This window comes from Miscanthus floridulus, chromosome 4 (assembly GCF_019320115.1).
Source record: "Miscanthus floridulus cultivar M001 chromosome 4, ASM1932011v1, whole genome shotgun sequence".
In the NCBI taxonomy this organism is placed as follows: Eukaryota; Viridiplantae; Streptophyta; class Magnoliopsida; order Poales; family Poaceae; genus Miscanthus; species Miscanthus floridulus.
The window spans coordinates 123,503,744-123,531,166 of record NC_089583.1 but is presented as its reverse complement, the minus strand read 5'-3'; the positions used below and the strand labels follow the sequence as shown (position 1 = coordinate 123,531,166).

The window sequence follows — 27,423 nt, the reverse complement described above, 5'->3', positions numbered from 1 at the left end:
TAATATTTCGCTGAACAAAACTTATCACCGTAAGTTCTTAGAAAAATTACAAAATTATACACAAAACTTTTGAGTATAACATTTTGCAGGACAAATTTAACATCATTATGTTTTATCATAAATTTTTTTGATATAGTTTTAGTAATTTTATAGACAACTTATCATGACATTTTTTACATTATTTTCATAAGCTAATTTTTATTTATAATTATCAGTAGACATTTTATCATAACAATTCCTCAACATAAATTTTTAGAGCAATTTTTGTATATTACTTTTACGAGCAACAAACTTATACACATAAGTTCTTGTCATCTAATAACTTTTTATTTTACATAATTTATTTCGGACAAACTTTTGCATTTATAAAAAGAATAAAAAGGAAAAAGGTAAAAAAAAACTGTAATACGCGGACGACACGTTTCAACCGGATAGAACACCAAAACGATAAAAAAAAAAGAGAAGATTTGCAGTCAGGTTTGTGTTGCCGCGGTGAGGCTCACGTTCGCTCGGCACCAACAACGATCGTCAAACAGGATTTGTGTTTCGTTTAGAGTACACAAGTGCAATGCCAATATTTCGCTTATAGGAGTATTTATATATCATATATGCATGCATGATGAAAGAACGCGATCGACTTTATTATGAGAGTTCCAATATATCTAGGAAGAAGAGGAAGAGACATGCACGCATGATGAGTTGATAGCTTAATTGGAGTGATATATATGATGTCTGCCCTGAAATGTTTCTACTGCGGGTTGGGTGGCCTGGAGTTTGCAGCGGAGACTCTGGAGCCCCATTCCAGGAGCTCCTTGCTGGTGTCGTCCTTGTGCGCCACCACCTCGACGAAGCAGAGGCAGTCCTTTTTGTCGTCGGTGGTGGCCGTGGCGACGGTGGCCGTGAGCTCCTCCTCGGTGGCCACCCTGGCGGTCCAGCACCTCCCCTGGCCGTTGTGGATGGCGTCGACGAGGCCCGTGTAGTCCCGTTCTTGATGACGTTGTAGGGCCCGTCGTGGATCTCCACCTCGATGGTGTAGCCGCCGTTGTTGATGAGGAAGATGATGCTCCCCTGCTCGCACCGGAGCATCGTGGACACGTCCTGCGCCGTCACCTGGAAGCTGCCGTCGCCGATGCAGGCGATGACGCGCTTGTCCGGGGCGCCCTGGGCGTACCCGAGCAGCGCGCCCACGGACCAGCCGATGGAGCCGTACTGCATCTGGAACTCGTACCTGCCATGGTTGCCAGCATGGAGCGCCAAGTCTCTCTCTCTCTCTCTCTCTCTCTCTATATATATATATATATATGTGTGTGTGTGTGTGTGTGTGGATCGGATGATGCATGCATAATGGGAAGACGACGTACTATACGTACCCGCATCCGTCTGGCAGCCCGAGCTTCTGGCAGTTGAACCACGAGTCCCCCGTCTCCGCGATGACGGCGCTGTTGCCGGTGAGCATCCTCTGGATGTGCTTGAAGAGGACGTTGACGCGGAGGGGCTCACCGGGCTCGCACTCGGGCGGCTGCCCGTCGGGGACGAAGATCCTCCGGTAGTTGTCGTAGGCGGTGGTGTTGGCGCGCACGCGCTTGGCCAGCGCCGACAGGAAGTACGTCCTTCATCATGACGCAGCCGAAGGTGGGGCCGTTGCCGACGGTGACGCGGTCCGGCTGCACCACCACCGCCTTGTCCTTCTTGAGCAGGAACGAGTAGCCCACGGAGCTGTAGTCGTTGAAGATGGGGCCCGCGAAGAGGTAGGCGTCGGTGGACTCGACGATCTCGGCGCAGAAGGCCGTGCTCACGGCGCCCCAGTAGGTGCCCAGGAACCGGGGCAGCGTCTCCGGCACCAGGCCCTTGGCCGACGGCATGGCCGCCACGGCGTACCCGCTGGCCTCTGCCAGCTCCACGAAGGCGTCGCCGGCCTTGGGCACGCGGATCTTGGGGCCGGCCACCATCACCGGCTTCACGGCCTTGTCGAGGAACGCAATGGTGGCCTCGAGACCCATCAGATTGCTCGGCCTGCAGCAGCCCATGCATGCAATGCAAATTATGCAATGATTTCATTCATTCTCAACTAATTAACAAAGAGCAAAAATTAACGCAATGCAATTAACAACGACCGACCGACCTTGGCGCCAGGAAGTATGGCACTGGGTCTGTCGCGAACGTCGGGTGCGGCAGTCCCGGCAGGTTGCAGCTGACGCTGATGTACACGGGCTTGCTCTCCCTGAGCGCCGTGGAGATGGCCCTGTCGATCTGCTCGTGCGCGTCCTCCAGGTTGTTGACGACGGCCTGGTGGCAGGTGACGGCCTGGAAGCACCGGAGCTCCTGTGAGAAGTCCGGGAGGCCGATGGTGTGGTGGAGGATGCGGTTGGTGCCGTAGTCGTTGGAGTTGGGCCCGCCCACCACGCACACCACGGGCAGGTTCTAGCTGTAGGCGCCGGCGATGGCGTTGAGCACGCTGAGCCCGCCCACGGTGAAGGTGACGGCGCAGGCGCCCACGCCGCGGGCGTGCGCGTACCCGTCGGCGGCGTACCCGGCGTTGAGCTCGTTGCAGCAGCCGACGACGCGGAGGCCGGGCTCCGCGATCAGGTGGTCCAGCAGCGTCAGGTTGAAGTCCCCCGGCACGGCGAACACGTCGCTCACGCCCACCTGCACCAGGCGCCGCGCAATGTGCCGGCCCAGCGTCGCGTCCCTAGGAGGAGGCGCCCCGCCGGTGGACGCCGACGACATGATTTGATGCAGCCCGGAACGCCGGATGCAGGGCAGGCCACCGCGCCGTTCGCCGCGGGCCTGTGCCCGTCCACGGACCCGATGCCGCTGGTGTCCATGGAAACGATCGAAAGCGATGGATCGGAGAGTAGCTGATGGATGGATCGGAGTAAGGGGTCACCTCGCTCGATCCGAACGAGATGCAGACGGATACATGCATGCATGGATAGATTTGGTTTTCTATCTATAGGATGGATCGGAGAAGCTAAGGGACGACCGAGCAAATTAAGCGCGGCCGGCCCGGCGTGGGAAGGAAATCAAGGATGATCCTGGTCCCATCCATCATTGACTTGGAAGTGGACAGCTGACGGGCTGTATTCCACGCGCTCGGCATACAGAGTGCAGTTCAGATGTTCGCATCAAAAATTCCAACGTGACCTCATTTGGAAAGCAAAACCGGAGAATAAATGCAATATTCACGCCTATCCTACTGCATGACAAAATCCTAACAGTAGACAATCTACGGACCAGGATCATTGTGCCCTTTGTAAGGGTCCTCTGGAGACTGGACTAAACCTCTCACTGTCATGCCCCTTTGCAGGTGCTGTTTGGGATCAAGTGCTGTCTTGGGAGAATTTCGTTTTGCAGCTGCCTCAGCAAGACCCTGCCACCTGGTGGGAGCATACGGCAAACAAGGTGCCAAAACAAGAACGCAGACGCTTCAATGGAGTTTGCATATACATCATGTGGAACCTTGAAGCAAAGGAATAGGAGGATCTTTCAAAACGTGCACAAGACGGCGCAACAAGTTGCCTCCATGACCAAAGAGGACATAGTGCAGAGAGAGACATAGGGTGATGGCAATGGGTGGGCAAACAAATTAGTGGAGTTTGGAATTTTTTTCTACTCTGGTCCCAGGACCATGTGTTCGGCATAGCGGTTGCCATGTGTACATAAACCTCTTTTCCTACTTAATTCCATATATTATTTTTTTTTCATAGAGCTCCTGGCTTTACCTTAAAAAAATATATGATTTTTTTTTTGTGAAAAGGTAATTTTTTTTATTAAAACTCAAGTAACATCCTTACAAGAAAGTGAGGAAACCCACTCAGGAAAACAAGCAAAAAAACACTGACACTCCCTAGACTTTGGCAAATTGCGCCAACTCATACGCCAAATTATTCTGGACTATGCTAATCTTGATCGCCAGACTCCTTAGCTGGCCACCAACTTCCCGCGCCTCCTCGATGATTGGCCATATAGAAGAGCGACCCTGTCCTTTGGAGCAAAGCTTGGTAACCACCGAATGACAATCCGATTCAAGAATCGTCGGGATGTTAGGCCATCGGAGAGCCAAACGGACGCCCTCCAAACATGCTCTGGCCTCTGCTTCCTCAGCGTCCCTGCAATGAGAAATTACTCGCCATGCAGTTAGTTTTAGGGAACCCTCCCAGTCTCGAATCACCACTCCCACCGCGGTGTCTCCTGACAGTTGGTTGAAAGCAGCATCCACATTAATTTTTAGAGTCCCCTAAGGCGGCCCTCTCCATCGAACAGTCCCGTGAACAACTGAAACCTTTGCACTGGAACGCCCTGCAGGCTCCAAGGCACGCTTTCCTTTCAAATCTGCATAATCGCCTTGTTGTCGTACGATCAACAGTGACTGCATATAGCGAGTAAGAAAGATAACTGAACTAGCAATGAAAGGAGAAGCACCCTCATGTATCACCTTATTACGAATGCTCCAGGTATGCCAAGAAAGCATAGATAAATTCGCCAGAACTTCCAGAGAGTTGTTTAGCACAAGCATAAGCAGCCAATCCGGCCCTGTCTTGATAAGTTCTTCCAGAGGCAAAGACCAATGGTCCCACATTGCCTGACGGAGTGCCACAGCATGCGGACAGACCAGGAGAGCATGAAAGACATCTTCATTTGATCCACATAGTTGACAAACATCCTGCTGTGCAAGGTGACGATATTTCTTATTGACCCGGGTCGGCAGGCCATTGTTGGCGGCTTTCATAGCAAAGACAGACACCTTGGACGGCACCCGAAATATATACGAATATATTTACTTATGTTTATTATTAATTGGTCAAAATTGCTTTGGGATGTACATAATATAGTGCTTGAGAATTATGTAGAAGAAGGAAATACAGCAGATGCCACTACAATTGAGTGGTTGAAATCTTAAATGGTGAGATGCTTGTTGTAGTTGGAGGGGATTTCAATCTCATCATCAGGAGGGTGGAGGAAAAAATCCTCATGAAATATTAATAGGGCGCTTGTTCCAAGAAAGTTGGAATGACTGAAGGAGTAGTATATTGGAAGACAGACTTTTCCCTTTTTGCTGCTTTCTCACTTTTACTGTTAGTCTGATGAAGCGCTGCTGCTGCTGCTGATGATATATACACATATACAATGCTACCAAGAAAAAAGCAAAAGAAAAACCACAGGTAATTTAACTCTTCAGGCTCCGCAACCACAACACAACAAACCAAAGAATTTTTCCAATCACAGCGGGAGGAGACTGAGAATGAATCGCTGCATCCAGATGGTGGTTTGTTTCACCATTCATCAGCTAGCTTCAGAGGACATGATCTCTAGCTCTGCCCACCACAGCGGCGACACCTTTGGAGTCGCTCCCTCAGGTCCCAGCATGGTGATCTCCTTCATCCTAGCAGCCACCTGTACCATCGTTGGTCTCTTCTTCGGGTCTGGGTCCACACAAGACCTTGCGACCTCACACATTGCGTGCGCGGCTTCTTGAGGGAACGAACCGAGGCTCGGGTCAATCAGCTCCGCAAGGAGCATGTTACCATCGAAGTAGCGAGATGCCAACTGTTCCAGTGAAACCCCATCTTCCTCTTCGGAGTAGGCAACTTTTCCAGTTAGTATCTCCAGCAATAGCATGCCATACTGATGTACCATGACATCTATGTCTGAAACTGAGAACTCATCGTCAGTGGTTGAACTGGAATCAGATCCCTTGGTGGCAGTGTCGCTCCAGAAATCAAGGTCTGAGACCTTTGCAGCAAAGTCATCAGTGAGGTATATAGTGTTTGAGTCAAAGTTCCTTGGCACAACAGGTGGATTCAGCTGGTGCATGTGCTCCAGACAGTAAGCTATCCCCATCGATATCCTCAGCCGTGTCGCCCAGTCCAGGTTATCAGCTTCTCTAACTGCGATGCAATCAAACATGTTGTCAGGTGTACTGGAGTACGTGATATATTTTCAACCAAAAATACGAGATCCAGATAACTGAAATCATATTGCCTAGTTTATGGCGAATGAACGCACTGCTGTGGACAAAGTTTTGATGTTTCTGGAAGTCACTTACCATGGAGATGCTCAAAAAGCGTTCCATTTGGAGCATATTCAAAAACCATTGCTCTGGTAAAAGGAGTATCTTCCTCGCAATAGCCAAGTAGATTCATGAAATTCTTGTGGCTAACTTTGGATAAACTTGTGATCTGATCAAGCAATGGAGATTCAGTTATAAGTGTGGATTCTGCAAAAATACACTCCAGTCTTTTTTTTATAACCACAGAATAGATGAGGTAAGTAGCATGCTACCTTCTTCCTGTAGTGGGATTCACATTCTTTTGACCAATCCTTCACGGATGTTACTGAGCTTGACACAACTGCTATTTCAACTCCACTCGATAATGTCCCCTTGTACAGCATGCAGCTAGGCGTAGAACCAACTATGTTGCTAAAGTCCTCACAGGCTGCTTCCAGCTCGGATCGTTTCAACGCAGGTACACCTGGAACATGAGTATCGTGCCATGGTTTAAGTTCAAACTGAAATAGAAAAGCATAAGGAATGCACACAAAACAGAAAGAAATTACCTGTTACGAATGCTCGTTGGAGTTGCCCGCTTAACCCTGTGGCCCATGGCCTCACAGTGCCCACCTTCTTAACTCGACAGTACATAACAGAAGCTGCAGCCATGACAACAAAGACTGCACCCCCTGCAGCGACCAAACTATACTTTCTCGAGGAATGTTTATGTGGTGGAGAGATGGAAGGTGAAGGGCTAGGGGCTGCCAATGGATGATGAGATCCTGAAAAAGATATTGGAGGTGCAGAAGCAGATGGTGATGGCAAGGCTTTAGGCGGAGAACTAAAAGGTGAGGGTGATGGAGCATGCATTTTATGTTGATGATGTTCTGGTCTGTGCAGGCGCTCATTTGTCTTTGGCTTCTTCTGAACAGGATTAGGACGAGGAGCATGTGTAGGTGGTTGGGGATGCTCGTTTTTACCACTCTGCAGCAATCTTCTAGCTTGCACATTTCTGGAGTTTCTGGTACAAGAAGAAAAATAATTGCTTGAAAACAAAAGTCAAGAGAAGAATGCAAAACAGAATTTGGTGAAATGGAGTTGAAAACCCTCGCAGAGATGTAACTTCACAACCGTATATTGCCAATGCTAGTCTAATCTATTGTACGCAATAGATGATACTCCGTATCATCATATAAACGGTGTGCCAAACTCAAGCACATGATGAATTCACGCCGCTTTGTAGGCAAATTCTCGAAAAAGTAGCAAATTTGCTGATACTACTGTTATGACGCTTCTTCGATTAGAGAGGAAATCAAAGTATACCCCTCATGTGTGCCTCACCAACCCAACCCGTCGATTGATAATCTGGCATTTAATCAGCTCTTAAGCTCTAGCGCAGTAGCATCCAAATAGTTCATGCCAATACGCTGTAGCTATAGCAACAATCAGCAGGTAAACATGCATACTCTTTCAATTCCATGTCTACTAGTTGTCCAAATAAAATTATGAATGGCCAAGCTGCTAGAAATAGAAAGCATATTGTTTCTGCGAAGAACAAAAAGAAAAGCAATTGTCACCAACCACTCACTCACCCAAAAATGAGATGAGCAGCAGCAGCAGCGGGCTGCCTGCTCCACTCGTCCTCGTCGGCACCGATTCCTCCTAGAACTCCAGTCGCTGCGCAGCCCAAATCAATCCAATTCATGAGGGCAGTCAGCATCAGTGGAAACAAAACAAAAACAAGGCAGGCTAGTAACAAAGGGGAAACCAAAATCTGAGGGCACCGACCTGCACTACCGCGGGCGAGCAGCAGCAGCAGCAGCCAAGAAAGAGAAGCCAGCGGCAGGAGAATCCTGAGCAGCAAAGGAGGCTCCATCTGGCAACGGCGAGTCGGCGACAGGTGAGGGAGGAGCAAGAAGAGGAGGGGACAGGGCAAACGCGTGAATGCGCCTAGCGCCCTAGCCTCCTTTAGTCCTTCCTTTCCTTTCCATTGGTAGGGGTAGGGAAGGAAAAAAAAACAAAAACGTGAAAAGGCTGCAATTTTTTATTTTGATTTTTTTGAGGACTGGAGAGGGGAACAAAAGGCAGCAGCTTGGACGCGGCCAAACGAAGGAAGAAGAAAGCGACCGCACAGCTTGGCAGCTATCGCATTTTTCTTTGTTTCTAGTAGTATTTTCTCGCGTGTCCTCACATTCATTTTCTTGTGGATCTGGTGGCGCAAAGGAAGATATTTGCACCGAGGCCCTCCGTCCTATCCTCTTATAATTCTTGTGTAGTTACACAAAATGATGGGCTCAACAGAAGGTACTCCGTATTAAGATTGTTTAGTTAAAAATAAATAATATGATGCACAAATTCGAGGATGGTACATGTTGGATGGTGTACTCTCTTGTTCACAGGAGGTAAATTTCATTTTTTGAGAAGGCAAACGACCTAAAGCTTGATTAAAGCTACATAAAAAAAGCACTGATATTTTTTATACAAAATAAATATCATTAAATTAATTATGAAATATATTTTGAGTAAAATCTAGTTGGAGACATAAATGTTTATATTCTTCCTTACAAATTTGATCAAATTTAAGCTATTTTGACTTAGTAAATTTTTTTGTAGTTACATCCTTTTTCACACGGAAAGAGCAGTAATTAAGGTCCAGAAGAAGATCGCTGCTTTTGCTTCTCATGAAATGCCACGAAAGCGATATGGCGCAGCAATAAATTTAGAACGCTAGACGCCTCAACCGTTGACCATGACTAGCAACCGTATTCTCCATTCATCATTTGGATCTTAAGTAAGTAGTACTATGTCGGTAATGCAATGCAATGGACCCACCCCGAAGTTAACTAACAATTCTAGGGTGGAATTAAATGAGATCGACTAGTCTTCCAAATTGAAATCTCACTAGATCTGTGCACTTTTTAATTATTGTAGCTAGTCATTTGCAGACTCTACTGCGAAAGGGCTGCAGCTAGTAGTCTGTGGTTATAGAGCCTCAATAACACTTAGTCTAAAACCAGGCAAAACATCACTGCTGGAAAGAGGCCATTGTAAGAAATATCTAGAGTAATTAACGGAGTACTGTTTTCATCCTAAAATAACTACATATTCAGATGTGTTAAACTTTTTAAGTTTGATAATATATAACAAATTGTACTAATAATTATGGTGCATATAAGTATCATTAATAAATCAAGCATGAACTTACCTGCACTCATTATACAAATCTACCAACCTGCTTATACTGTAAATGAAAGGAGCAGCGTTTCCATTCCAGGCTTCCAGCCAAAGCATGTAGCAACAGAACCACCCTTAGTTTTTTTAAGAAAAAGAAAAAGAAGGAAACAACCTTTGCGGTATCCTATCTCCACACCACAACAACAATCGTTAGGCCAGTATCACAGACACACTAACAAGTTCCCAGTTGCAAACGTCAGCATCAGCCACAGTTTTCTAAATCGAATCGACAAATAGTAATAAGCAGGCAAAAGAACAGAAACAAATTCAAGTTACCTGTCGTTAACTTTAACCAGTGTGTGTACCTTAATAATCACACCAAACCAATTAGATGAGCAGCACATCATATAACGGATGCTAAATAGAGTACTTAATCAGATACCAGAGGAGAGAGGCCGAGGCTACCATCGCCGCAAGGTGGCGCAAACCAACTATTCCTAACACCGGTGACGGTGATTAGTTATCTAGGCTGTGACACCACTAGAGTGGGCTAGAGACGATTTTTGAATGCAGTAATCTTCCTACGGCCTGGCCTCAGATGCAGACTAGCGGAAGTAAACCGAGACGAGAGGAATGTCAATGTCATTCCCATCATCATCCTCGCATGCTACCACGACATCTATGTGCTTCCGGTATTCAGGAACCTCCACCTTTGCCACCTCCCTGGCGACATCAACAACCTTCTTCTGCAGCCTCTCCTTGTGCCTCGTGAACATGCTGTTGTACAGCAGAGAAGTGCCGCAGGACATGCTGTAAGCGCTGAGGCCCTTGTCACTGAACCACTGCAGGAGTTCAGCGATAGTCAAGTTGCCCTTGATAGTCCAGCGGTCCCATACGGTCCAGCTCAGATCTTGATGCTTCATAACCTTTGCCGGAACTGGTTCGGCCATTGAGAACAGCGGTAGAGCTAGGTTGGCAAATGTGTTGCGGTAGTCCTCGATGGGGTGCTCCCCAGCAATGACCTTGTATAGCTCCAGGCACACGAGACCTGTGGCCATGGCTGTTGAAGTTGCGATGGCCGGGATGATCCTTCCAGCGATGAACTTAGCCTTCAACTTGTCAACCTCAGGAATGCTGTAGTTCCTTGCGCGCATGTTTGCAAGCCCAGCTATTAAATCCATGTGAAAATTAGTGTCATCATCCTGGAAAGCAAGTGAATGTTAGACCAGCTATTTCATGCGATAGTTTGCAACATTCGTGTTTACATATCCATCTGATTGGAAGAAACAAAATCCTAATGTGTCACAAAGGAAGTAAAGCAAGCATGTCATACTACAGGACAGCCAACCACCAATGAGACAAATGAAATCATGATTTGCAACAATGGGTTCTGTTCTAAAAAAAAATAAGCAGTGAGATTGTACTAACTACTTATGGTGCTGATAAATGGAACTTGATGTATTGCTTGTTCATTATGAATAGAGTAGTAGTATTAAGTAGATATAACATCAGAAAGAAAACTGACTATACACAGAAGGACCAAATTTATCATTATAAAGACCTAAATACTTATGGTGCTGATCAATGGGAAGAAATATTAGGTAGATATCACTTGAACTTTCAGGAACCAGAATTCCCAGCATAAGCCCGTGCATCTCATGTGAATCTTGGACTGAGACGAAAGAAATATCTATATTTATTATTATAAAAGACCAACAAAACGACCAGATTCCCAGCATAAGCCCGTAGCATCTCATGGGAGTCTTGGACTGAGACGAAAGAAATATTTATATTTATTATTACAAAAGACCAACAGAAATTACCATAGGAAACATATTAATAGTTGGGGAACCATCTCAAAGAACTTGATTGAATCGACATTGTTAGTATAGTAAGTTAGTAACATAAATAAAGTTAGTATAATTAGTAAAGTATAGTTAGTTTAGTTAGTATAGGCAATATAGTAAGTTAGTATAGATAGTAAAGTTAGTTAGTATAGTTAGTGAGTCTAGTTATACATTAGTTGTTGTAGTTAGCCTTGTATAGATATTAATATTAGATTAGTTAGTATAGTTATAGTTAGAATATGTATTAATATTACTATAGACATTACGTACGACGATTTCGATGAATTGATGAGGTTTCTTGAAATGCTTTTGTAGATGGATTGTTGTGTTAGAGTTTTGTACGGAGAAAGCGTTAGAAGAGAAGATGGTATGTTTGAGGATATGAAAGAATAATTGGAATGGTTTGATGAACCTCCTAGCTTCAACGACCTTTGTGTCCGTTTGAATGTAAAGTTTGGCGGTGATTTCACACTAAAGGGGAGGTTTGATACTAGGAAGATTAGGGCACACTATGTCCTCATGCCCTTACGCGATACTGCTCACTGATCCCGCTATACTAGGGTGCTCCAAGGTTCCAATGTGTCCATGACTGAGGTGTGGTGGAGAATGGGTATAGGATGCAGGGTGTCCAGGATGGGCCGTCCATTGACGGTGTTGGAGGCAATGAGCAATAATTGGAGGTCGAAGGGGAAGCAGCTCAGGATAATATGGATTTAGACGGTCAGTTGACGTAGAAGCAGTTTCATTCAAGTCAAGTAGGTTGTATAAGCAATGATTTTGATGTGAACGAGTTCAAACTAGAAGAGGAGGAGCAGGAGGAGGACAGGATCGGTGATGTAGTTAGCAGTGATTCGGACGATTCAGATGGTGACCAGAGAGATAGACATGCTATGCCCACACCGATTGATGCCATGCCAGTACCTGATCATGGTATGCCATTATCAGTACCAACTGAGATTTTGTATGTTATCCAGGCTCAGAGTAGACTAGTCATAGATTTGCTAGCAGATGATACCCCCTATGATTCATGAGGCAGAATTAGCGAAGCACAGCAGTATGTTCCACCACCACCTTACACAGCGACTGAGCTTGAGCAACTAAGGTCGATGAACGTATCTTTCAGGGGCGTTCCGAACTATAGGGATGCCAGCATGACGGATATGGCAGTTTATGACACCGGTCTCCAGATGTGTAGGAAATCATTGTATGACCATGAGAAATAAACCCTAAGAAAGGGGATGATATTCAATACAATGTCAGAGATGAAGCTCTTCCTTCAGGACTATGCTGTGTATCACCATAGGCCGTACAAGCAGCGGAGGACCGGAGGTGTGTGGATGCAAGCCGGCATTTAAGAAGAACAAGGCGGGGGACAGCCGAGGTTGCACTGATGCAGCGACTTCGTCGGAAAATGCGACAGCGGTGACCGTACGGAGGAAATTGGGGTTAGCACAGCGTCGGACGGAGGAGGGAAGCACGAGCGGCGTGGAGTCTTGTGAAACTGGCGCTGCGTGTGGACGGTGGCGCTGCGTCTCGACGATAAGGACACACACCGACAATCCCTCAAACAAAAAGGAACATACATTGACAACAGTGGTTAAATGTGAAGCATATAGAACTGGAGGTAACTTTGTCAACATAAATAATAGCCAAAGAACATCAGCGGGAAATCTGAATGATATATTAGGTCATTACACCAAGATAAGGCATCTTCATATATTTCAAGATTTCAAAGTCGAATAATTAATTTTTACAAATAATCCAACATAGGACCCAAGACAGTTTTAATATAATGTCAATGAATAATCCTGCTAGTCAATCGAGTTTTCCAGCTTGGTTCTAGCTTGATCTTTCGTGGAGAATATTACTGCTCATTGTACGGCAATCTAACAATATATAATATATTCAAATGTAGTATCTGCAATAACAATCTTCTATTCCACCAAGGCATTGATCATTACCTTATGATGGAACTAGATGATAACCCGCTCGTTGCTACGGGAATTTTGAGTATCATATAGGAGAAAGTTCTATGTGATAAGAAATAGTGAAATCATGAAATAAACATACGCACGTTTTATTTGAGCTTGGATTTGGTGATATATTAGAAAAAAGGTAGATGAATCCACAAAACAATCATGATGGATGCACGTAAATTAATGCCAAGAAATTTGGGAGGATCAAAGATAAATGTTTAATGTTTGAGCATTCATGCAAACTATATTTTGCATTTTCATTCATTTGCGTGCACAAAACTGATATAAATGAGAATCTATACATTGTGTGCAGTACAACACATAAGTTAAAGTTGGCGTTAGTAGTTCCGTTTGCTTGCTTGCATTGGCATTAGTAGTTCCATTTGACTGGAGAAATATGAGGCCTGAGCCAGCAAAGTGAAAGTAGCAGTGGAGTCATAACAAATCCCATAAAATATTCCTGCTATATATGAAAGAGATTGGTACGGCATGTTGAATGGCGACTGAAAACAAATCACATCCTAAATATGCCGGTGATGTTGGAAAACAAAGCAATTAGGATAGGATGTGCCAAACAAACAAAAGATCAAACTCTTGCAGAGTAACTATTAGTAGTAGCATGATAAAATATATACACATTTATGAATGCAGGGAACTCTCACCTTTGAGAATTGGTGAAAATGGACAGTATGGTGTTGCATTACAGTTACACAATAATAGGATAGAGAACTCCCAAGCTTGCTTGACATGGAGTCATGGACGATGGTGCCAAATTGGCTACAATTGAAGGCCAGATCAATGGATAGCCACTCACCAGAGTGGAGGCCGATGCCAGAGATGGCAATGTGAGCAGGCGGATGCATTGGGTTTAAATATGAAGCTGGCCGCGGCTATATGTATCGTCGGTTTGCAAGTGCATTTGTGGCTGTATTGGAGATCATGCATGGGGCATGGAAGGTGAAGAGATTTGTGGTGCTGGGACAGAGAAAAGGCATATGATAATTTGCGGCAGGGATTTCACTCGGAAGAGTTTGTGGCGGGTCCAAATACTTATAATCCTCGTACATTAACGCTTCATGAAGACCAAGACGCTAACGCCTGGCAAGGGAAAGTGGAGGAATGCCAACGAACTGGTTTTGCATGCAGCCTAAAAATAGGAGGGAAGCAATGCGGAATGTGAGCAGATGGAAAATGCATTAACGCTGCATGCAGCCATGCAAAGTAAAGCACGCATTTGCCTGAGAAAAAGCCGCGCCAGCGCCGTAATGTGTAGATGGTTTCTGAAAACTGAAAGGAGGGAGTAATACGTAATGACGTGGCACGCTGAGAAGCTTGAAAAATCTGCTTATGGGGTTCTCCTATTCAGTGGTGGACCCAGAAATTTTATAGAGCCTAGGCGAATATCAAGGTACTAAATAACGTATAGTGAGTTGGTAGCGGATTGGTGTCGAGGTACTAGATCGCGGATAGCGGGTGGTATTGCGGACCTAAGTTCCAATAGCAGCATATGATAATTACATGTAAATTTAAGCATATATATATTATGAATAATAGGTATAAATAGATATTTAACTGTACTCAAAGAACTAAGGTTTTACATACTTAAATTAAGAAAAAAAAACATGGTATTCCATAAGGCCTTGTTTGGATGTTTATGTATCTACCTTAATCCATGTGTGTTGGGGTGGATTAACACACGTGGATTGAGGTGAATAGAGCATTCAAACAAGTCCTAAATCATCATATAGCAGAGTTTATAAAGAATAGATTATGAGAGTCATAAATGGTGGCAATTTGTAGCTAGAAAATAGATAAACATGCCCTATGAAACTAAAATTAATTATACGTTGAATTGCTAAAAAAAATTCCCAATATATATTATGTAAGCTCGTAGGTATAGGCTGGCTGCATTTTTTAGTCTTGAGTTCTGAAACTGACCAATAATGATAACTTAATTATTAAGCACAAAGTCAATTATTAATTAGTACTAGCAACTAGCTACATGCATGGTGTCTGAGTTTGCGCTGCATGACTATCACTCCGTGAGACTTTTGATGAGAAGAAGCTGAATCGAGTGTGCAGTGTGCTGACACGTACAGTGCAGGCTGCAGCGGTGGTGCACTGAGCAGAGCCCGGGCAGGCGCCCAGGGTCGCCCGGCTCTGGGTCCGCTCGTGGGATATAGTAGATACACTCATCAAAACGATCAGAATCCCCTTCAGTGAGACCCTGTGTCCTTACATGCATGTTCATTATAATGAAATAACAGGATCATTGATTATTTGAGTTTCTAATTGTGTTGATAATATCTGAGAGAGCCAGACTAGGTGAAATGTACATGTCTTTCACCAATGCAGGAAAAGAAAAAGCAATTAACTCCCCAAACAAATTATGCAAATTGAACTTGTAATGCTACCGTACTCTGTTTGCAAATGAAAGATAAAAAAAGGTCTAGGACGTATTTATTTCTTGGAAGGGTCCGAAAACACAATGCCTGTCTAAAACGTAGATCAGAGGTAAACATCTTACTTAGACAGGAAAATTGTTGATGTACCTCACCCTAGATCATCATTCGGTCCATGGAAGATCATATAGAGTCGAAAATAAAGTCCAGATCTTATACACAATGAGATGTTATGCAAACAAACTAAAATAAAGTGCATGTCTACACGATGAGAAATTGACTCACGAGCTCCACGTCAAGGGAAGCTGGCCAAGCTCATCCACCCACTGGCAGTCATGTCCGAGCTTGCCTTGTGTCGCAGCCGCCCAAGGTGTTTTTTTTTATTTTAACACTTTAGAAACTAATTTTAAATCTAATACGATTGAGTTTTTTTTAAACTAATATTTTAGGCCGCACCTATTGCCCTAGCGTGGCCAAATGCCTGTGCCGCGCCATGCATGGTGGCGTGACAGAGGGCTGACGTGGCGGCAACCGGAATCGCCGACCGCTGACGGAGCAAGGCCTGCCGCGTCCTGATCCGTGGCGTGACAGAGCCGAATAAAACCCCCGCCGCGGCCTACGAACGCCAGTGGCCGAGCAGCCGCCGTTGCCCAAGCAGCGCAGCAAGGCCGCCGCGGCCGCGTCCACCCGCGCCAGCCAGCCCACCGCCGAGCACGGTACTCCCCTAATAAAGTTAGTAAAATTATTAAAGTATAGTTAGTAAAGTTAGTTAGTTTAGTTAGTATAGGTAATATAGTAAGTTAGTATAGACAGTAAAGTTAGGTAGTTTAGTTAGTATATTTATTGAGTCTAGTTATATATTGGATTTAGTCTAATTAGTTGTTGTATTTGGCCTTGTATAGATGTTAATATTAGATTAGTTAGTATAGTTATAGTTAAAATATATATTAATATTACTATGGATATTGCGTACGACGATTTCGACGACTTGATGAAGTTTCTTGAAATGCTTTTGCAGATGGATTGTTGTGTTAGAGTTTTGTATAGAGGAAGTGTTAGGAGAGAGGATGGTATGTTTGAGGATATGGAAGAAGAATTGGAATGGTTTGATGAACCTCCTAGCTTCAACGACCTTTGTGTCCGTTTGAATGCAAAGTTTAGCGATGATTTCACACTGAAGGGGAGGTTTGATACTGGGAAGACTAGGGCACACTATGTCCTCATGCCCTTGCGCGGCCCTGCTCACTGGTCCCGCTACACTAGGGTTCTCCAAGGTTCTAATATGCACATGGCTGAGGTGGTGGTGGAGAATGAGTACATGATGCAGGGTGTTCAGGACAACCTATCCATTGACGGTGTTGGAGGCAATGAGCAAGAATTGAGGGTCGAAGGGGAAGCAAGTTAGGGTAACATGGATTTGGATGGTCAGTTGACCCAGAAGCAGTTTCATTTAACTGCAGTAGGTTGTATAAGTAATGACTTCGATGTGAATGATTTTGAATGGGAAGAGGAGGAGCAGGAGGAGGAGGACAGGATCGGTGATGTAGTTAGCAGTGATTCAGACGATTCTGATGATGACCAAGGAGGTACAGATGTTATGCCAACACCGGTTGATGCCATGCTAGTACCGATTTATACTATGCCATTACCAGTACCAACTAAGGTTTTGCATGGTGTCCAGGCTCAGGGTAGACTAGTCACAGATTTGGCTGCAGATGATACCCCCTATGATTCATGGGCTAGAATTAGCGAAGCGCAGCAGTATGTTCCACCACCACCTTACATAGCGACTGAGCTTGAGCAACTAAGGTCAAAGAATGTACCTTTCATGGGCGTTCTGAACTATAGGGATGTCAGCATAATAGATATGGTAGTTTGTGACACCGGTCTCCAGATATGTAGGAATTCATTGTATAACCATGAGAAAGAAACCTTTAGGAAGGGGATGATATTCAACACAATGTCAGAGATGAAACTTTTCCTTTTGGACTATGTTGTGTACCATCATAGGCCGTACACCGTCACTCATTTGGACCAGGAGTTGACGTACCACGTGATATGCAAAAACGGTTGTATGTGGAGGTTAAATGCATGAAAGAGACAGAGTGATGGCAAGTAGAGGATAACTAAAGTTGTCGAACCCCACACTTGCCTAGATAATAGGAGAAAGGAAAATCATCATCAGCTCACTGCACGTTACCTTACCCGTCATATATTGGGGCTCGTTGATGATAATAATGACATCTCGGTGTCTTCTTTACAACAGTCCATATCTAGATTCGTTAGGTACGATGTGACGTACAGAAAGGCTTGATGTGCTAAGCAAATTGCTCTAGCGATTCGATGGGATACTTGAGAGGAAGCATACAACAGGGTGCGCCGCATCTTATGTGCAATGCATTACTACAACCCTGGCTTGAAATGGGTTGTGGACACCGGAGGGATGTTTTTTTGGGACCCATTGAGGCATGTCCTCTATAGTGTGTTCTGGTTGTTCGTACAAACGGAACATGCATTCCCGTTTTGTCGGCCAGTCGTATTTGTTGATGGCACTTTCCTAACAAGAAAGTACATGGGCACCTTGATGATGGTTACTACTGTTGATTCTGAGGACTAGATAGTACCCATGGCTTTTGCTTTGGTAGAGGGAGAGAACAATGAATCGTGATCATGGTTCATGCGGCTTCTACGTGTGCAAGTGCTTGGCCCAACTCGCACTATATGTTTGATCTCGGACCGTCACACAGGGCTTCTTAATGCTGCAGCTGAGCATATAGATGGGTTCCCGCCTCTAGTACATAGATGGTGCATGAGACACTTTGCCGCTAATTTCTGGCGGTGTCAGCGAAAGCAGGAGGTATGTGACAAGGTAAAGGCTCTATGTTGTGTACATATAGAGCACTAGTTCAAGGAGACAAAGAGAGAACTAAACAAGATGGTAAATGCAGCGGAAAAGTCCTGGTTAGAGGCGCAGATGGAACAGAAGGCTCAGTGGGCGTTAGCATATGACGAGGGGGGTTTTAGGTATGACATCATGACCACTAACTCCTCAGAGTCCTTCAACTATGTATTCACTGGAGTTCAATCGTTGCCTGTGTTTGGAATTGTTGAGTTCTCATTTCGTAAGTGCAATGAATATTTTGTGAAGAGGTGGGAACTTGCACAGAGGAATATAGCTGAGCAGGGGCATTTTAGAAAGGCTGGAGCCAAACATTTGAAGGAGGCAGAATAATTGGCCAAGCAGCACACCGCCGAGCCTTATGGACCCGCTGCCATATCTTTAGTGTACAGGGCAAGGGTGGCATAAGCTTGGGCGGCAAACGTTATGGTGGACAAAACTACCGAGTTGATCTTGAAAAGGTAGAGTGCAGTTGCAATGTCCCTTAGATCATGCATGCCCCTTGCTCTCATATGATCATGACCTACAGGGTTTGCGGGTACAACTATGAGGATCTACCATATATGTCACCCTTGTATCTCCGTTCGAACACCGTTAGTATTTGGGAGATGAGCTTCGAGCCATACCTTGATCCGACACAGTGGTGAAAGGTCCTTGTTTGGTTTTGGTAATTGAGTGACAACCTAGGTGGACTAATTGTGTTTATGTGAGATACATAGGTGATTAGTCCACAGGTACATGTGTGTGAGCAACATATGCCATGGAGGTGAAAATGGCTTGGAGATGTTGCGAAGCTCACACATGTGATGATGAAGGAGCCTAAATGCACATGAGACATGACATTGAGTCATGTGATCAAGGTGGAGAAAATCAAGACAAGACTTGGCTTGATGGACCGGTTGCAAGCGTGAAGGGCAAGTCGAAGGCTGTGGAGTGATGGACCACGTGGCGGTGAAGCTTGAGCAAGACTTGGCGCTGATGGACGATGGCAACGGTGAAGAGCAAGTAGAGTCAAGATCGATGAACCAATATGATCATGTGATGATATGAAGTGGATCATATCATTGTTGATCGTGTTGGTGCATGTGTTGCATCGACATTGAAGGAGATGGAATAGAATGCGCAAGGCAAAGGTATAACCTAGGGCATTTCATTTCACCGGTCATAGGTGTGTAGAGAAGTTTATGACCGGGTTTAGGATAGATGGCCGTACTATCAAGAGGGGCAAACTTGTTTGCATATCGGTCATCTAGTGCCACTCGAGTGATCTAACTTTGCATTGTCGCTAGGATCGAGTGGCGTGGCAAGTTGAGTGGCTAACATCCTTTGGGAAATGATTGTGAAAATGCTAACACACATACACATGGTGGTGTACACTTGATGGTGTTGGCACATTTACAAAGGAGGTGGTGTTTGCAGGGTTGAGATGGGTTTGGGTCCCTCTCTCCCTCCCGCCGAGCTTGCGAGGCGGGATTCGGCGCTTTCGGGAAAATGGAATGCCTATTTTCTATTGCGCCGGATGCAAATTCTTGTGGTTAGCACACTTGAGCAAGGGTGAAGAGAATGGAGAAGATGACCGGACACTGGATCTGAATGCACCGGACGCTGGAAGGCTGTGTCCGGTCAGGCTGACGTACGGTGACGCAGTAGCTGGAGAGTGACCGGACGTTGGCTGCGTCCGATCGTGTTCGACTGAACGCGTCCGGTCATGCTCAGGAGCTTACTGGAAACGACCGGACGCTGAGGGTCCAGCGTCCGGTCAGTTATAGTTGCTGTGTCCGGTCAGGTCAAGTGACCGTTGGAATCGGGACACGTGGTCGTCTACGAGCGACCGGACGCTGAGGTCTAGCGTCCGGTCAACACGACCGGAGCGTCCAGTCGGCCCGACCGTTGCCCAGTGAAGGGGTAACGGCTAGTTTAGCCCTTGGGGCTATAAATAGAAGTGGCCTTCGGCCATGGCTGGGTAGGAGCACCTCAAGGGACTTAGTGTCCATGCTTATGAGTGCTTGGGAGCCCTCCATCACACATATGCTTGATAGTGATCATTCGATTGTGTGAGTGAGCGATTCTAGTGCGATTGCATCATGAGGTTGCATCGAGTGGCACTAGGTGATCGAGTTGCAAGCCGGTGGTGCTTGTTACTCTTGGAGGTTGCCACCTCCTAGACGGCTTGGTGGTGGTCTCCGTCGAAGCGCGCAAGAAGCTTGTGCGGCGCTCCGGAGAAGTGCTTGTGAGGGGCATTGTGCTCGCCCCGCGGGAGCCGCGAAGAGCAACTCTAGTAAAGCGTGTCATTGAGCTACCCTCACTCAAGGGGTAGGTTCTTGCGGCGCCCGACGTGTGGGCTTAGCGGGTGATGCTAATTAGCCGCCGAACCACCAAGTGAGCGGTCGACACAACGGGGACTAGCGTGTTGGCAAACACGTGAACCTCGGGAGAAAAATCATCGTGTCAACCTTGTTCTTCCCGTTGGTTTGCATCCCCATTACACAAGCTTGCAATTACTTTTATACATATTAAGCTTGTGTAGTTGCTCTTGTAATTAGATAGCTTGTGTAGCTTGCTAATTACCTTCTTGCTTGTGTATCATAGAAGTAGCTCCTTTGCGTGGCTAATTTGGTTTTAGTAACCTTGTTAGTCACATTGCTTAGTTTGTGTAACTAAGTATTTGCGCTTTCTAATTAGGCATTGGTTGCCTTGTTATTAAGCATTGCTAGTGAGCTTAGTTAGCTTTGTGCTTTTGCTTACTAGCATGTGTAGGAGCTCCCTTGTCACTTAAAGTACTAGTGGTATAGGTTTGTGTAACCTTGCTCCTAGAATTGTTTAGGAGAGCTCTAGCTAGCCCAGCACCTTTATTGCTTAATTGTTATCTTTGCAAGGTGCTAGTGAACATATATAGTGGGGTGTAGTCTTGGCTACACCGTTAGTTTAAATTCTGCATTTGTATCGGTTAGCCGATACGATTAAGTTTTAGAAAAGACTATTCACCCCCCCTCTAGTCGCTATCTCGACCCTTCAAGTGGCCACCTTATGATGGTTGTGACTACGTGCCTAAAGATGGCAATGGGGCTCCGATACTCAATACCCGATGGGTATTTGATCCATTAGGGGGGCGGGGATGGAATCATATCTTTACCCGTGGGCATCTAAATAGGTAAGAATCCATCCCCGACGGGTATAGCGGGTACGAGAACGTTCCTTAGTTACCCATCCCCGTTACCCGTTGGGGAACCCGATTATTTGAGCTGTCATGCGAGTATTAGGCCCAAAGAAGCTCAACATAGATATTTTGGCCCAAATCTAAACAATCATATATATAGTTTGTGTGTTTTAGGAACCCTAGTTCAATTTTTCCTCACCATCTCCTCCAGCAGCACAAGCACGCCTACCTCACGAGCGCTCGTGCCCCTCGCTTCCTCAGTTCGGTCTCTCTGCCACCTTTGCTCGTCCTCCTTGCAACCTCGCTCCTTCTCCTTGGCATCTCCGAGACTCCGACACTTATACTTGGGTGAAGAAGAAATGTCTCTGATTGCAAAGCTGCGACCCCAAGTGTTCTTGTTTATCGGGTATGCAGTACCCGTTGGGTATCTGTTACCCGATCAATGCCCGACGGGTACGGGGATGAGTAAGAATCTATACCCGAGACAGTTAATGGGGACGGGGATGAGGACGGGATGAATTCTCCGTAGCGGGGAAGAGAACATTCCGGCGATACCGAAGAGTACATCCCCGTTGTCATCCTTATACGTGCCGCAGGGAAGGGTAGGAGGAAGAAGAAGCGACTCAAGGGGGACACGGATGCTATGAGAGGGTACGGTGAAGACATGTACGGCGGGGGAGACTTCAACGAGACCCGTGGCAGGAATCTTTGCTCCGTTTGTAAATAATATGGTCACAAGGCTAGCCGACATAGAAGACGAGGGCAGCAGGTGATTTCATATTATGTTTATACTGCATAACAAGTAGTTCAAATTTTGCAATGCTACATAATGTTAATCTGAATATTATTAATTTGAATACTCTAACCATTTTTTATCAATTTATAACAGGATGACCCTCCCACGCCGCACCAGTTGTACCCCCTTCTTGAGGTGAAGTACGACGACCCCCTTCTTCCACCAGACGACGAGGTTTTCAAGAGGCGCTCGAGGGATCCTTACATTCCTGGGACTTAGTTCATTACGTCGAACTTATGTCGAACGAATATTGTCACCAAAAACTTGCAGACTCATAAACCAATGAAAATGTTATGTGACAACTTGTCGTCTATTTATTTACTTCATGTTCGTTTTAACTTGCGCACGGTCGCGGCACCACTTGTAGTTTTGTACAGCACCGACAACAACTTGTAGTTTTGTACAGCACTGACGCGCCGTGTAGTATGGCGTGGCACTGACACGCCATGGACTCTAGTGCGGCCGAACTTGGGCTATGGCATGGCCGAACCAGTGGGCTATGGTGCTGTATTCGAGACAATTTCACCCGATTACGTTCATTTTAGAAATTTTGAACGCATGATACAAACAGATGTGATCACTTAAGATCGATCATGGGTAATTCAAGTACATGACACATGGGTACAATATATCAGTAGTTCAAATGGAATATAAGACAACACAATAGAATTTCTACTACATAGCTACATTGATCATTAATAAAGCATGGAACTAACAGTCGGCATAATTAAAAACCCTCAGTCAGAAACATACTGAGTAAGCAACTCGTCGTTCGAGTATCAATCCTCAACCACAACCCTATTGCTATGGCTAGGCTCACCTGCATTGCCCTGATCTGCCTTTTGCCTGTAGTAAGCGACCTTCGCTTCATCTGCGGCCTCTACAGCCTGAGTGAAGAACGCGTCGTCATCCTCCTCCGCCTGTAAGTCTACCTCTGCTAGAGCGATGAGCTCGCTCAGTCTGTCAGTGTCGTCCTCAGCCTCCTCTGCCTACAAGCCCACCTCTGCTAGAGCGATGAACTCGCTCAGTCTACCAATATCGTCTTCAGCCTTATCCGCCTGCAAACCCGCCTCTGCTAGAGCAATGAGATCGTTGAGTCTAGCAGTGTCGTCCTCATCCTCGTCCCCTCTCATCAGACAACACAATCGGTGATTTAACAGTACGGCCAGCTCGCTTCCTGTGCTCATCTAACTTCTTTTCCTCGTACCTTGCACGAGCCACCTCTACAACATGGTCCTCACTGTATTCAATCCCTTCATGTATAAAATGCAATCAGTTAGCAACGCGACTATATTACATTTAAAATCAGACAACGGAAAAAAGGCGTCGAAGTACTCACTGGCACATAATGAAACAACATGCTCGTTCAAGACCTACATCTGTACTCTTGTCTCCTCCCTTGCCTTCTTCCTTGCCCTCTCCTCCTCTAATGTCATCCGTCTCTCCAATCCTCATTTGACAAGCCCAACGTCGATCGGGTTACAAATACCGCGCTGTCTAACAAACTCACGCATCTTATCTTTGTGATGTTTAACGAAAAGGTTGACGTAGTCAGGTCCATATCCCATCTTTCGTGCAATTACTTGCTTCCCCTTCAGTTCATCCAAGAGCTTAGCTTGACCCCGTTGCGACAGGGGCATCTTTGCTAGACTCGTCGGAGTACAATTCTCTAGGATGACCCCGTTTTCACCATAACTGCTCCCGAAACATATCTTCCATCTAATAAAACGGTTCAAATTAAACATCAATCAAAACAACGCAAATTAATGTAAAATATAATCATTTGCGATGCAACTAAAATAATATAACCGACAATTATAGCAACAAAAATATACATGGTAAACATACTTCTAACTAAATAATTAACCTTAACATTGACAAAATCAAACTAATATCTCCCTTCAAACTGTAGACCATAGTTCCCAAACATAATTTTCCTCCTAAACTTAGCTCCCATTCATAATATACTATCCACCATTCAAACGAAAATAAAATGTAGTGTCATTACCTTGCACTGAGGACGAGGAGGGAGTGAGGTGGCCGAGGAATGGAAGGGAAGGGAGGGAGGCGGCAATGGAGGGCCGAGCGAGCACTAGGCTGCCGGCGTTCGTGGCGTGGCGACCGACGTGCTCAGGCGGCGGGCTGGCGTGGGCGGACGCGGGCGCGGTGGCCAGACTGGCCTTGCTGCTCGACAGCGGGACTGGCGGCGAGGGGTTTTATTCGGCTCTGTCCGCGCCACGGATCAGGGCGCGGCAGTGCCGCGCCAAGATCGGTGGCGCGGCAGGCCCTGCCCCGTCAGCGGTCGGCGATTCCGGTCGTCGCCACAGTCAGCTCTCTATCGCGCCACCATACATGGCGTGGACGCAGGCATTTGGCCACGCCAGGGCAATAGGCACGGCCTAAAAGTGTTAGTTTAAAAAACCCGACCGTGTTAGATTTAAAATTAGTTTCCAAAAAGTGTTAAAATTAAAAAAAAATCCCCAAGGTCGTCCTTTGCTTGCGGCCTCTCGAGTTGCGAGCTCGTCCTCCGCCTGTAGCCTTCCAAGCTTATCCTCTGCCCGAGCTCACACTGCAGATGTGCCCTCCGCTAGGCCAAGGCGATGCACCCACGACAAAAGAGACAAAGAGTAGGGATGAAAATGGATCGGAGCGGATAATGCTTTTCTTGTATCCTAATCCGTTTTTCTTTGTCGGATTCGGATTGGAGCGGATAATACTCGGATATGGATGCGAATATAGATTTTTTAGATGTCGGAACTAGTATGGATATGGAGCGGAAGCGGATTGGATACGGATTTAAATAGTCGAGTAATATGTGCATACTTAAAGAATTTTATACTTGTCAAAAAATTATTTGTAAAGATTTAATAGCAAGTAGTAGACAATAATCATATATTGCATTCCATGTTGTGGCTATCACACCGACAAAATTAACATTTAACAAGTTATCCTCACTCACAAATGATAAGTTATTAGCCAATATGTAATATCAGCAAGCAAGATCTCAATTCAAAATTTATAACGTCAAACAATAACATCACAAACTAGTAGTTCTTAACTAACAAACTTTTTTAAAATCCTAATTTTTTCTAGGTTTTAGTCTAGGAAGAGAATTATCGGATATCCTATTCTAAACATCGGATAATCCGCATAGAATTTGCAGATAATCCATATCCTTCGGATTTTGCCGATTCCATATGGTATCCTACATCCGCACAGAATTGGATTCGGATTATCCGTATCCACGCGGATATTAAAAGTTCCTCTCCATATCCTTAAAACTTCGGATTCAGTTCGGATCGGGGCGGAGAATTATCCGCACCACTTTCACCCGTAACAAAGAGTGAGACGGAGGAACATGACTTGAACAGAGACGAGGATGCCCCCTGTGAGGGAAATGAGACGGCTCTGTCTTTGGTCGCCCCAAAACCAGACAACATCAAATTAGGAATCGCTCATCCCATTTTTTATCAGCCTCCAAACCAAACATACAGTAAGTGAATGGCAACTAAAAAAAAGGAAGCATGAGTACAAATTATTTTTGTAGTAGTTATTGACTTGGTTTAAATAGGATGTTATTATCTACATCTATTGTGAGGTTAGAAAGGTGAAAGGTTAGCCATACGTGTGTGTGCCAAGTTGTGATGAACACATGGCTTGGGTTCGGCTAGCCACGGCCCACAACACGACATGAGTGGTGTGGTGCTACTGAAAGTTCTGTAGCTTTTAACTAAGTAGGAGACGAGGGACGAAAGAAGAGTAGGAGTGAGAGGTGACGAACCAAAGGATGGAAGAAGAGAGGTGAGAGTGAAGGAAAAAGGGTCAAAGTAAGTGATAAAAGAATAGAGGTGTGAGTGGTGATGGATCCCGACAGATGAAGGGGAAAAAAATCATACTTTAATATTAGGTATAGGTAAATAAATTGGATCCGATCAAGATCTATCTCTCTGAGTTTGTGCTACCTTTATGGCACACAGAATCTTAGCATAAAAAAGATGGGCTTACACCACAATGCCAATATGCGTGCTATAGTTTTCGTCTCATACAATGTATGATTTGCTTGCACCACAATGCCAATATGTATGTTATAGTGTTCCTCTCATGCTATGGCGGACAGGCCAAAGAGGGCTATGGCTCTTCCTTGTTGATTGAAAACTCCCTTGGGTAGTTGTTAAATTGATTATTAATAAAATTAATAAATTTGCATATTAAGTAAGAAATTAGTGTTGATGGCCTCCCCTTTTTTTTTTGCCATCAAGCTCCGCCGCTGCTCTCATGTAATGTATGATTTGCTTGCACACAGTGCGAACATGTGTGCTATAGTATTCCTCTCATGTAATGTATGATCTGTTACCATATAGTCCCCAACTCCCCACTCCCATTGTGTGTGTCCATCGCGTTCCTCACATGCAATGCATGATTTGCGTGCACACATGATTCCTCCTACAAATAACACCCTACACCCGTAAGGACATCAAAGTGGCTGTAGTTTAGTGGTAAGAATTCTACGTTGTGGCCGTAGAGACCTGGGCTCGAATCCCAGCAGCCACACGGTAGATTTTGTATTTTTTTCCCTTTTTTCTGCAAGCAATATCTCGGTTTTTCCCCCTACTAACATGATTTCCTGTCAACGATATTTCGTTTTTTCGCTGCTAATATTATTTCGTGTTTAAGAGAAGTATATAAAGCATTTTTTCTGTCAGTCTATTAACGCGAAGAGAGGCAGAGAAAAACCGAAATTGACTTTGGTAGAGGCAATAAAATAATATTTGAAAGGATGGAATATACTTAAAGACTTAGCTTTAGATAGGAGTGCTTAGAAAATAGTCATTCACGTGTCTGAACCTTGATGGCTTCTGCTGGGTTTTAACTCTAGCCTACCAAACTTGTTTGGGACTTAAAGACTTTGTTGTTGTTATTGTTGTTGTTTTTTCTGCCAAAAATATTTCGTTTTTCCTTGCCAACAAGAGTTCTGCCAACATTATTTCGTTTCTTTTCTTTTTTTCCCCTTGCCAACAGTATTTCGTTTAGGAGGAGTATATAAAATATTTTGTTTTTCCTTTTTTTTCTGCCAACAATATTTTGTTCGCAGGTCAGCTAATCAGCAAACGACCACTAGGATATTTTCGGCACTTGTGCTTTTCTTCTTCTTTTTTTGGGGAAAAGAATATTCTCGGCAC

General features: G+C 45.1%; 2 protein-coding genes, 1 non-coding gene and 1 pseudogene across 3 annotated transcripts; 1 reads left to right on the top strand and 3 right to left on the bottom strand.

Annotated features, from left to right (window-relative positions):
- Positions 1 to 582: 582 nt before the first annotated feature.
- Positions 583 to 2,968, bottom strand: LOC136550627 (pyruvate decarboxylase 2-like; annotated as a pseudogene).
- A 2,023-nt stretch (positions 2,969 to 4,991) lies between these two features.
- LOC136550628 (inactive receptor-like serine/threonine-protein kinase At2g40270) lies at positions 4,992 to 8,010 on the bottom strand. The gene is made up of 6 exons (XM_066542263.1): positions 7,781 to 8,010; positions 7,585 to 7,669; positions 6,559 to 7,013; positions 6,283 to 6,473; positions 6,047 to 6,179; positions 4,992 to 5,888 (listed from the first exon to the last, which is right to left on the bottom strand). Exons 1-6 carry the CDS (start codon positions 7,866 to 7,868, stop codon positions 5,284 to 5,286), a joined length of 1,557 nt encoding a protein of 518 aa, XP_066398360.1. The 5' UTR covers positions 7,869 to 8,010; the 3' UTR covers positions 4,992 to 5,283.
- Positions 8,011 to 9,733: 1,723 nt separating this feature from the next.
- Positions 9,734 to 10,744, bottom strand: LOC136552987 (ubiquitin-activating enzyme E1 3-like). Its single transcript, XM_066544574.1, has 2 exons — positions 10,728 to 10,744; positions 9,734 to 10,368 (listed from the first exon to the last, which is right to left on the bottom strand). The coding sequence occupies exon 2, from the start codon at positions 10,345 to 10,347 to the stop codon at positions 9,772 to 9,774; it is 576 nt and encodes a 191-aa protein (XP_066400671.1). The 5' UTR covers positions 10,348 to 10,368; positions 10,728 to 10,744; the 3' UTR covers positions 9,734 to 9,771.
- Positions 10,745 to 26,722: 15,978 nt separating this feature from the next.
- On the top strand, positions 26,723 to 26,794 carry TRNAH-GUG (transfer RNA histidin (anticodon GUG)). The gene has a single exon. It is a non-coding gene; the product is annotated as a tRNA-His (tRNA).
- Positions 26,795 to 27,423: the final 629 nt, after the last annotated feature.

Excerpts from the sequence above, each read along its gene's own strand:
- LOC136550628 (XM_066542263.1), bottom strand. The coding sequence starts at position 7,868 with ATGGAGCCTCCTTTGCTGCTCAGGATTCTCCTGCCGCTGGCTTCTCTT. Across the intron at positions 7,670-7,780 it reads GCTCGCCCGCGGTAGTGCAG|CGACTGGAGTTCTAGGAGGA; the intron begins GTCGGTGCCCTC and ends TGGGCTGCGCAG. Across the intron at positions 5,889-6,046 it reads GCTTTTTGAGCATCTCCATG|TTAGAGAAGCTGATAACCTG; the intron begins GTAAGTGACTTC and ends ATTGCATCGCAG.
- LOC136552987 (XM_066544574.1), bottom strand. The coding sequence starts at position 10,347 with ATGGATTTAATAGCTGGGCTTGCAAACATGCGCGCAAGGAACTACAGC.